The following is a 12,204-nucleotide window of genomic DNA, read 5'->3' on the forward strand; positions in this document are numbered from 1 at the left end:
TAATTCACACACACACACACACACACACACACACACACACACACACACACACACAGACACAGACACACAGACACACAGACAGACACAGACACACGACACACACACAGACACACACACACACACACAGACACACAGACACAGACACAGACACAGACACACACACACACACACACACATGCATGCACAGACAAAAACATACACATGGGCAGCATGTGAAAGAACACAGCAAAAAGCATGCTCCTTATTTGCATTCTACCAGAGAAACACTCACCTGTAAAGATCCGCACTCAGGGGAGAAATGTGTGTGTATTACCCTACAGAAACTAGTGTGTGTGTTACCCTACAGAAACTAGTGTGTGTGTTACCCCTACAGAAAAATTCTGTGTGTATTGCCCTACAGAAACTAGTGTGTGTGTTACCCTACAGAAACATGTGTGTGTATTGCTCTACAGAAACATGTGTGTGTGTGTTACCCCTACAGAAACATGTGTGTGTATTGCCCTACAGAAACCAGTGTGTTGTGTCGTCGTTGTGTCGTAGGAGTGTGCTGTCTTTCCTCCGAGAGCCATGCAATCTGTTTGTCATCCAAATATCGAAATATAATGGCTTTGTTTTCAAAGGGGCTCCCTACCCCTATCACGAAGGGGATGGAGGTGGCTTGGAGAGGGCTGTCCACATGCACCCACCCCCCCCTGCTGAGCTCCAGGGCATGCTGAAGCGTGTCACAGCAGAGCAGGCCTTATACCCTCTGACAGTAGTGTTATGCTCAGTCTGTGACAGTGACAGTGACTGTCAACAGACTACACTTAACACACAGTACACACACCACTGAGGATGTATCTCTTTATATAATAAGAAATACACTACATAGTTTCACAAACACTGTTCATTCCTTAAGTTACATATATGAGAATTGAGCTGTAGCGGTGTGCCATAGGGAATATGGGCTAAGCCTAGATTAAGATACACTTACATGAATGATATATGTAAACTATATGTAAACTGTATGTAAAAGTTGCTTGCTGAACCACTGAATGATGACAAGCTATTTTACCATTAATGGTTCAGTATATAAAACTCCAGTTCTTGGGTAATTACAAACATGGGGTTTCTTTGGAAACTGGTTGTATCACTGTGCTGATGAGAAACGGGTGATTTCTTTATACATTCTTTGCCTGATGACTGAACGACTTATGTGGCCAAAACGCCGCCCACATGACAAGCGCGCCTTGAAGCACTGACGCTTGTGAAATGCCCCCATCAAGGTCTGTCGCTGTTTTGTGTAAAATGGCTCCGTCTCTTTGGAGAAAACAGCAAATTACACTTTACTGAAGGTCGCCACCTAGCATCTGATCGCGTGCCCGTTTTCAGCACTCATGTGAAATAAGTGACAGATGTGTCTTTTTGTAGGACTGAGGAAACATAAAAACAATTTGCTTCCCTGGAAGCAACGATGTTTCTTAAACTCATTTGAGCAAACCCACCTGTCGAGTGCTTTTCGCTTTCTATCTATCTTGCTCTCTTTCCTCCGTATGTCTCAGCTATACACGTGAAACGCTGAGGTGGGCAGTGTCGGGGAGTGGGGGGTCTGCTGGGCGTGCTAGCCAATCAGAGAAGAGCGCTCCAACAGCAGTATAAATACCCCCGAGAGTCTGTTAAAGCGCAGAGACCGTCTTCTGAGCTCCTTACAGCACGAACACAGCTCTTCTGACCAACAAAGCACAGCAACTGGATTATAAATTGCTCGAACACATCAAACGAGGACAGATCTGAGCTTGTGGATATTAAGATTTTTTTTCCCGCCTTTGGTATCCAACGGGAAAATAATCCTCAAAATGCGTCTTATACAGAACATGTCCACCATCGCGGAGTACTCAACTTCAGAGTGCCCGTCTGGTCGGGTTATCAAAATAGCAGTGATTGGTGGAAGTGGCGTTGGAAAAACTGGTAAGTCCTTTCCTTAATTACACTTAAAGTAGAAAACTACATCTATGTGCCAATGTAACTTTATGAATTTTTACTGGGTTAAAAAAATCGGCAGTGTATTTACTCTTGGTTCTTCCTCTCCGCAGCGCTGGTTGTGAGATTTCTAACAAGACGATTCATCGGTGATTATGAGAGAAATGCAGGTAAGAATGAACATTGAATACAAACGCAATCAGTCGCTCTGTAGCTACACATTGACAATTTACTGCCACTGCCACTGAACTAATCATCTGTATCTCACTTCAACAGGTAATCTCTACTCTCGTGATGTCCAGATCGACAATGAGCAAGTTGCCATCCAAGTTCAGGACACGCCAGGCGTTAATGTAAGTACACTGTTAGTGTTTTAATAACGTAACTACGCAGAAACAAAGCGAAACGGCTTATGCGCACAGATAATTAGGCTAGTCCACGGGTTAAGTTTCTAACAGCTGCGGCTCACGGACCACATACCTTCGCCTTTTGTCTCTGCAAACCCTTTTGTATCCTCTATTCGTTTTCGACACTTCGGGGCAATTAGCCTAAGGATAGTGTTGGTCTCATACGATGCAATGCATTCATTTATTGTCTACCCTGGTTAAACCATGAAAGCAAATCCGTATGAGATGTTTTGAATGGGCTTTGGGGTATTTGCAGGCTCTCTCACTCAACAGTAAAGATACGAAGGAGCCACGTCTCCTACGCGGATATCTTTTTAATTACACTAGCCCATAATTGTAAAGCAGTTTTGTGAAATTACAGAGGAAAATTGATTTAATTAAGATCAAATCGGTCAGTGTGGTGGCTTTCTCCTCAACAGTCCCATAGTCTGGAGAATTTGAAGCCAAGATAAGTGCGCGAGGTTAATTTCCTCGTCTGGGCAGTAGTCCAAAACCACGTAGCATCAGCCTTTTTTTTTTTCCCCGCCCCCCCTCTCCCTAACTCGGGTGAAAGAGTCTGTTAGTCTCGCCGGCTAATTTCCCTGTTCAGTCCAGCGGCAATCCGAGCCAGGGGCAAACGATACGTCCAGCACTTCAGTCTACTCAATCACCTTCACCGTTACAGTCGTCTCCGGGGACCGGGGAGGCGGGCTGGACTGGTATAATGTTATAGCCCCCAACCTCAACAAAAAAGGGGTTTCTTTAGTCACTTTCCCCCCTTGGCTCCCAGACATGTTGCATAACAACTCCAGATACTTGATAGGCTCATGGTTTGAATTAAGGTCGCTGGGTTAGGTGTGCTGACTTCAGATTTATCAAATGGCTTCCTGTTGTTAAAGAACATGCAAATAGAGCGGTTTTGTTTGCGATTTTCTAACTGAGTTGGATGACTGTTTACACTGTTTTGACTGTTGCACTGTTTAACCCTTTCCTGCTCTTTCTTCTACTTCCAGGTCACTGCAAATGGTCCAGGATGCACCGACCACGTGACTCGCTCCATCCAGTGGGCCGACGCCATCGTCCTGGTTTACTCTGTAACTGACCAGCGCAGCTTCGATTTCATTGGTCAGCTCCACCAGCTTGTCATGCGCGCCCACGCCGATAAGACGAGCATGCCGCCTGTCATCCTGCTGGCCAATAAGGCGGACCTGCTGCACGTGAGGCAGGTGGACGCCCAGCAGGGCCCGCTCCTAGCCTCCGCCCTGGGCTGCTGCTTCTACGAGGTGTCGGCCAGCGAGGACTACAGCCAGGTCCACGGCGCCTTCCACCGGCTGTGCCGCGACCTGGCCAAGCAGCAGCCCGCCGCCGCCGCCGCCGCCCTCCCCGTGTCCGGCTCCGCCGCCACCGGGTCCGAGAAGCGGCGCTCCCCGCTCATCCCCCGGCCCAAGTCCCCCAACATGCAGGACCTCAAGAGACGCTTCAAGCAGGCGCTGTCAGCCAAGGTGCGCACAGTCACCTCCGTGTGATGATGATGGAGAGCGAAAGACCCGAGAGACAAATCTATACAAGAAGGGAACGCTGAAGGCTGACCTGAAAAGAAAAAGATGAGCCGCTGGAGGAGAGGAATGGAAACCTTTTGGCCTGCCTCTTCACAGGGTTTTTTTTTAAGCTGAGCGCCTCGGTAGCAGAGCCATGTGCCTTACTGTAGAGACAGCATGGTGACTGCTGAACTTTAACCTCTGGCCCCGTGGCGTGGCGTTGCAATGGACGTGCGAGCCAGCCGAAGATGCAGAGATGTCTGATCTCTGAACTTCATTGATGATGGTGGGCTGCTGTTTTCTTAAATGACTGACTCTACCTTCTGTGCCTACATAGCAGAATCATGGGAGTTGTAGTCTCCAAAAGGGCTGAGGAGGGTTGCCTGAGACTGCATAAAAAAACTGCTACACACACACACCCTCACACACACACACACACTGTGCATCAGCTATGGACACTCAAACATGTTCTCCTGGCAACAGAGGCTCTCAAGGACACGGCGGAGTATTTTTAGACGTCGTCTTTCAGGGCACAAATGCCTTTTCTTAAAACCAGCCTTTGCTAGTGTCCCTGAAGAAAACCAGAACCCAATAGTGGTGCTGATGGAGAGACACACAGTGTGTTGTGTGTGTGTGTGTGTGTTTTAGTGTCACTCACTTACTGTGACCATTCAAACAGAGTAAATCATTTCTGCTCACTCCAGCTTGATGATGGAGCACCAAAGACTATGGGGGCATTTAAATATGTGGGGGTGGGGTGGGTAAGGGACAGTATTTCTTTTGAAGCACTTTAAAAATAACACAAAGAAGATTTTATTTATTTCTACTTGTTCACATTTTTGTCGCAAAATAAAATATTTGAAATGAAGTAACCTGTTTCTGCTGATTTTGTTGTGTATTTGAAGTGATGATCCCTAACCTTCAACAAACAAAACAAATTGGACCCACACCCTTGCTCTCTCTCGCTCATACACACACACACACACACACACACACAGGCCTGTGCCTACATGTTAATCTACACTGTTGGCAAGGAGGCACACACAACCCCTTCAGCACAGCCACTGTTCATACATATTAACTGAATTATGAGACCACAACACCTGAGCAAGCGAATGAGTCCACTCTCCTGCGGTTTTCAGTGTCGAACTAAGCATCTCTAAACACAAGAGCATGCCAGGTTCCATGCTGCTAACACACTTCTGGCAAAGACAAGCACATACAGTCACTATCAGCAGATTCCTGACAACTTAAAGAGCAATTCAGGTCTATCTAACACCATGTCAAATAAACCAGACGTGCAATTTGAATTAATTATTACGATTAATGTTATGTCACCCATCCAAATAATTAGACAGGTTTTGTTGTCAGCATGCGGTGTGTGAGTTCGTTTCACTAATTGGGGCAGTTTATGGTCCTCTCTTGCTGAGTGAGTTAGTTTCACTAATCGGGGCAGTTCATGGTCCTCTCTTGCTGAGTGTGAGTTAGTTTCACTAATCAGGGCAGTTTATGGTCCTCTCTTGCTGAGTGTGAGTTAGTTTCACTAATCGGGGCAGTTAATGGTCCTCTCTTGCTGAGTGTCAGGGCAACAGGCCGTGCCTGAATCAGGGAATCTGGGAGGCCTAATGTGCTGACGCCTCTGGCAGCGCTAAGTGTGTTTGGACAGATGCAGGCGCCTCCATTACCAGATCCTCTCGCCCCGTCTGCAGTAAGTGTGTGTGTGTGTGTGTGCGTGAGTGTGTGCGTGTATATTCATAAGCATAGGGAGGCGAAAAAAGTGTGTGTTTGTTTGTATTTGAGTGAGAGTATGCGTTTAGCCAAGCATGTTATGAAAGTGAGTTTTTATGTAGTGTCTGTAAGTATGCATGGGTGAGCATGTATGTGTCGGCAATGGGGTGTCATTGAGAGAGAGTGTGTGTGAATGTGAGTGTGAGTGTGTATGTGTGTATGTGTGTGTGTGTGTGTGTGTGTGTGTGTGTGTGTGTATGTGTCAGTTTTTAGAGCTTCCCTCGTGTGCTACCCCATGCCGAGCTGATCATGCTCCTCGACAACGTGTAACACCGACACCCTCATTCTCACACACACCAGCATGTGTGTAAGCGTATGCGTGTGTGAGTGTGTGTATGTGTGTATGTGTGTATGTGTGAATGTGTGTGTTTCAGTGTGCTCCCCCGTGTGTACATATCATGCAAGCTTAAGGAAATTGGTAGTATGGGTGAATATATAATACGTTAATGTTAGGGCCTATGTGCATGTGCATGTATCATTTTCATCTGTTTAGATTAAAGACTGTGTGTGTGTGCGTGTGTGCCTGTGTGTGCGTGACCAGACTGTGGGCATGCCAATTAGAGACTCTAGTAGACACCATGTGCAGGACTAGAAGCATATCTCCATCTCTCTCTCCATCTCTCTCTCCATCTCTCTGCGGTCATCAGATTGTTCACAGGATGCAGACTGTTGACATCTTACAGTGAGAATGGAGGGACAGAGTTGACAGAGAGGTCTCTGGACTGAGAGAGAGAGAGAGAGAAAGAAAGAGAGAGAGAGAGAGAGAGAAGAGAGAGAGGAAGAGAGAGAGGGAGAAAGTGGGCTAGAGAGGGAAAGAGAGAGAGAGAGGGGGGGGGGTGGAGAGAGGGACAGAGGACAAAAGAGAGGGAGAGAGGGGGAGGGAGAGAGGGGAAAGAGAGAGAGAGAGAGAGAGAGAGAGGGAGAGAGAGAGAGAGAGAGAGAGAGAGGGAGAAAGTGGGCTAGAGGGAAAGAGAGAGAAAGGGAGAGTGGAGAGAGGGACAGAGGACAAAAGAGAGGGAGAGAGGGGGAGGGAGAGAGGGGGAAAGTGAGAGAGAGAGAGAGGGGGAGAGAGGGAAAGGAGGATGGATAGACTGAAACGCATGTGAGCAAACGTGATACGTGGGTGCGAGTCTGTGTGTGTGTGTGTGTGTGTTTGTGTGTGTGTGTGTGTTGTGTGAAGAATGGCAGAACGTGTCAGTGGGATTTGCGAGTTCCCCTTCATAACAGGTACCAACCGATCTGGTGTGGCGCTCTGAGAGAGAAGACATAACCGCACATGTTCTCACTCAAGATGGAAGAGCAGGCTTTCACATACCCCCAGACGCGAACGTGTGTGCACTCTCACGCTGGGGCTATGGGTGTCTGTGTGTGTGTGTGCGCTCTCACACTGGGGCTATGGGTGTCTGTGTGTGTGTGTGTGTGTGTGTGTGTGTGTGTGTGTGTGCGCTCTCACACTGGGACTATGGGTGTCTGTGTGTGTGTGTGTGTGCGCGCGCTCTCACACTGGGGCTATGGGTGTCTGTGTGTGTGTGTGCGCTCTCACACCGGGACTATGGGTGTCTGTGTGTGTGTGTGTGTGTGTGTGTGTGTGTGTGTGTGCACGCTCTCACACTGGGGCTATGGGTGTCTGTGTGTGTGTGTGCGCTCTCACACTGGGACTATGGGTGTCTGTGTGTGTGTGTGCGCACTCTCACACATGTGTGTCTGTGTGTCTGTGTGTCTGTGTGTGTCTCTGTGTGTGTGTGTTTGTGTATGGAGATTTTGGTGTTTTTTCATATGGCACGTGGATGCGACTGCATTTGAGAAAGCTACCTGCGTAGATGTCCTTCCTATGCATGTCTGTGTCTGCGTCTTGCGTGTGTGTGTGTGTGTGTGTGTGTGTGTGTCTGTGTCTGTGTCTGTGTCTTTTCGCATGTTTATGGTGTGTGCACGCTTATTCATTCTCACCACTTCAAAACACTGTGAGATCACCAGATTTCAGTTTATTACCAGAACATGAATTACAGATCTAGTGTCTTAATAGGACAACAATTCAAACAATCCAAAAACGTAAACAATAATAAGGATGAAGAAGAAAAAGAACACAACAAAAACCTCATGTCCTACAGGAATGGTACTGTACACTGATCCAGCGGTGCGCTTGATTACTCTTCACTCAGGCACCCTCTTCACGTTCCAACAGCTCTCTGCTCAACTTTAAGGTTCTTCACCGTCGCCATCATCTCTCTCTGCTCAACTTCACCGTCGTCATCATCATCTCTCTCTGCTTGAATAGATGCAGGCGTGCGCGTTTAAGGTTCTTCCCGGGGACCGGATCTTGTTTTTTTTTGACGGCCACACACTGACGGCTCTCCAGGCCCGGGATCAGGCAGGAGAGGGCTGTCTCAGCCTCTCTGTGTGGGCCAGCCTGCGCTCCCCGTCGGAGCCATCCGCCAGCTGTTGGCTTTAGCAGGCTAGTGGCTTGTTCTTTTCCTCCATGCCTTGCATGTGAGTGAGTGAGTGAGTGTGTGTGTGTCTGTGTACATGTGAGTGTGTGTATAGGCTTGGGTAAGAGTTCATGTGTATGTGGGAGTGTGTGTGTGTATGAGTTTATGAGTGTATATATATATATGTGTGTGTGTGTGTGTGTATATAGACTTACGTCCACAGCATGGTTGTGGCTCAGGGGCCTTGGTCAGATTTATGGCCATGACGTTGAACAGCAGCGCAAAAGCTCCAGGCTCCTGGGGCGAATGACAGGGACAGGCTCCCCACCCAGTGGCCACATGAAGAGCCACCACAGCGGGGGAAGAACACGCCCTGAGGGCCCTGACCACCAGCACACACCACAGGCCCTGCTCAGTATCCCCAGGGGGAGACGGCCACAGGCACCCAAGAAGTCATTAGAACTGGAGCTGGAGTTTAGTGTGAGTTGGAGCCTGAGTTGATTTTTGAGTGTGTTGTGAGGAGCTGTGAGGGGAAATAAGTGTGTGTGTGTGTGTGTGTGTGTGTGTGTGTGTGTGTGTTATGTGTGTCTGGAGGTCCATGCTCACACTCCGATGTCCGGGACCAGCCTATCGGTAGCGAAGAGCAGCTGAGGGATGTCTGCGGGCCGCAGCAGTCTGGTGGACAACACCAGCACCTGAGGGAGAGCAGAGCATGATGGGTAAGAAAGAGGGATCATGGGTAAACCACAGGCGACAGTACCGTCATACCTTCATCTCAATGGAAATTAGAGAACTTTTGAGACAACATCAAATTCTTGGGAATCAATGTCTTTGATGAGCATGATGACCGATGACCATTATTACATTAAATGAGTGACAACAACGAATAAAATAAAACAAAACTAAACAAAAACTGTTAGAAAAGTGGCATCCATTGTTACAGTTTTCTGTAGAGTCAGAAGATTGAGTCTAGGCTTGTAGTGGGCGGAGCCGAGTGTGCCGACCGCAACCAACCTAGAGCTACTGTACACTACACACACACACACACACACACACACACACACACACACACACTACACAGCCGACCGCAACCAACCTAGAGCTACTGTACACTACACACACACACACACACACACACACACACACACACACACACACACACACACACACACACTACACAGCCGACTGCAACCAACCTAGAGCTACTGTACACTACACACACACACACACACACACACACACACACACACACACACAACACAGCCGACCGCAACCAACCTAGAGCTACTGTACACTACACAGCCGCAACCTAGAGCTACTGTACACTACAGGAGGGGCCCACAGCAGAGCTCTACAGCAGAGGGGCCCACAGCAGAGCTCTACAGGAGAGCTCTACTCCAGGGGCCCACAGCAGACCTTTACAGGAGGGGCCCACAGCAGAGGGGCCCACAGCAGAGGGGCCCACAGCAGAGGGGCCCACAGCAGAGGGGCCCACAGCAGAGGAGCTCTACAGCAGAGGGGCCCACAGCAGAGCTCTACAGCAGAGGGGCCCACAGCAGAGGAGCTCTACAGCAGAGGGGCCCACAGCAGAGCTCTACAGCAGGGCTGAGCTTATGGGTGTAGGCTAATGGTGCGTTACAGTTGTACTCGGAAGTTGGAATTTCCCAGCTCCAAGTCGGACGTTTCAACACGAACGCCCCCTGTGAAGTCGGAATTCCAACTTGGAAAGTCAGACGAACCTCACCAACACAGACTTGAAAACGTTTCATTTGTGTCTCATTAAATCGTGCACACAGTACTGTTCAACGTCTATCTGTGGACATGCTGATGCACGTTATATTTACATTTACATTTAGTCATTTAGCAGACGTTTTTATCCAAAGCGACTTACATATGTGCGACTTACAATGTATACACATTTTACATTTTACATTTACACTGATGGCACACTGCACATCAGGAGCAATTAGGGGTTCAGTGTCTTGCTCAAGGACACTTCGACAGGGAATCGAACTAGCAACCTTCTGATTACTAAACGACTTCTCTACCACTGTACCACTGTCGTTATCAACTGGTATTGCTCAAATCTGGTAACAATTGCTAACAACAACAATTGCTATTGCATTTGTTTTCCGACTTGTTCCAAGCTCCGAGTTCTGACTTCAAAGGCAAATGGAACACACCATAACAGTATGGGGCTGATGGATACACACACACGCACACATACACATGCACACAGGTACAAACACACTCAGACAGACACACACACACAGCACTTCAGATGCAATGAGACAAAAGAAAACACACACACACATATTTACAGACACACACACACACACAGAGAGAGACAAAGAGACAGACAGACAGTTGTTCTCTGAGGTTAGACCCCTGTGTGGGTCCTGTACTTGAATTAGTCTCTGCATTTGTCACATTAAATGTATTCATGGGGTGATTCTTTTATCCACAAGCGTCTTCATTCAGCCAGAACACAGTTCTCTTCCAGAGACAAGGCTGGGACCCCATCTCCACACACACACACACACACACACACACACTTATATGCCAGTGTGACACACACACTTGAAATGAAAAATTCTTTGTGCACCCCGACACAGGTATATAGGGCCCTCAACCCCACTCTGCCCCCCCCCCACACACACACACATACTTACACTTACACTTACAAACAAAAGCATGAGTAAGGTTTTCAAGTGTTTGGGTATCGAAAACTTAATTAGACAAGGATTTAAATACGCCTTCTCATCTTCCAACGGATCAAAACATGAAAGAGGGGTAGCTAGACTGATTTCAGGAAGAGTAATGTATGAACATATTTCTTCTATTAAGGATAGAAAAAGGTAGATTTATACGGATAATGGGAAAAGTTCATGGAAATTTGTTTACCTTTTACAACGTATATATGCCTCTCGGTTCAGAGGCAGATTTTTACTAACAGATACTAGATAGGAACGCATCAGAAGAACAAGACACTCTTGGACATATACTAGATAGGATGCATCAGAAGAACAAGATAATCTTGGACATATACTAGATAGGAACGCATCAGAGGAACAAGATACTCTTGGACAGATACTAGATAGGAACGCATCAGAAGAACAAGGGACTTTTGGACAGATACTATCTCAACCCAAAGAAACGAACAAAGAAAATAAATACTAAAATATCAGAGATGGGATTGATTGGTGGATACACTGAAACCCATCAATTAGAGATGACACTTACTGTGGATCTTTGGGATCACGGCGCAGTGTATCTTTCCTTGACTATGGTGCAATGAAGCAAACTTACACATTGGAGATTTAATTCTACTATATTGAATTAAAATAGTGGATTGGAAATATTGGATTATTTAAAACAATGACAATGGGGAGGTGTCTCTGACTGTACTTTGGGACGCCTGTAATGCGGTAAGGAGTGGAAAGGTGATAATCTTATATATATATAATCAATAATCTTTCCTTAACAAACAAAGAACCAATAATCTTAATGTTCTTAAGTTTGAATAAAAGGAAAAACTTGAATCTGATCATAAGAATTCAATGAATCCTAATATTAAAGCAGACATAATGAGAATCCAGATTGAAGAAATACACACTCTTGAGATCCAAATTAATATATACTAAACAAAAATACAATGAGGGCGGTAGAAAATATAAAAAAATTCCCAAAATACAAAATGACTGGTTTATACTACTGCAAAAGCATAGTACTACAACTAAAACAGCAACAGGCAGATAACATAATATATGACACATGAGACGCCCTATACAAGAGCCACTCAGCCAGATTGATGATGAATGGTGATCTCACTGATTCCTTTCTGTTAGAGAGGTCCGCAACACAGGCCTGCCCATTAAGTCCACTCCTTTTCGTGATCTTTATTGAACCGTTGGCACAATGGACTAGACAGAACAGTAAATGGCGGGTATAAAATTGGCACAAAAACTGGCCCTCTTTGCAGAGTACATTTTTCTACATCTCTTGTATATGATTGATCAATGGGGAGCGGCCCCTTCATTAATTACATTTAGTAATTAGCGAATCTCTCAGATCCCAAACCCCCTAGATAACTAAACCCCTTAAGAT

The 12,204-nt window shown here is 46.7% G+C and overlaps 2 protein-coding genes across 2 annotated transcripts in view; one reads left to right on the forward strand and one right to left on the reverse strand.

The window, feature by feature from the left end:
• The first annotated feature begins 1,768 nt into the window (after nucleotides 1–1,768).
• Nucleotides 1,769–3,943, forward strand: rasl11b (RAS-like, family 11, member B). The gene is made up of 4 exons (XM_012821856.2): nucleotides 1,769–1,947; nucleotides 2,073–2,129; nucleotides 2,236–2,312; nucleotides 3,359–3,943. Exons 1-4 carry the CDS (start codon nucleotides 1,836–1,838, stop codon nucleotides 3,869–3,871), a joined length of 759 nt encoding a protein of 252 aa, XP_012677310.2. The 5' UTR covers nucleotides 1,769–1,835; the 3' UTR covers nucleotides 3,872–3,943.
• A 3,960-nt stretch (nucleotides 3,944–7,903) lies between these two features.
• scfd2 (sec1 family domain containing 2) overlaps nucleotides 7,904–12,204 on the reverse strand; it is a 145,955-nt gene continuing 141,654 nt past the window's right edge. Inside the window, exon 9 of the mRNA XM_031574378.2 lies at nucleotides 7,904–8,792. Coding sequence (XP_031430238.1) covers nucleotides 8,700–8,792 — 93 coding nt within the window. The 3' untranslated portion in view covers nucleotides 7,904–8,699. The remainder of the gene's footprint in view (nucleotides 8,793–12,204) is intronic.

This window comes from Clupea harengus, chromosome 10 (assembly GCF_900700415.2).
Source record: "Clupea harengus chromosome 10, Ch_v2.0.2, whole genome shotgun sequence".
Classification (NCBI taxonomy): domain Eukaryota; kingdom Metazoa; phylum Chordata; class Actinopteri; order Clupeiformes; family Clupeidae; genus Clupea; species Clupea harengus.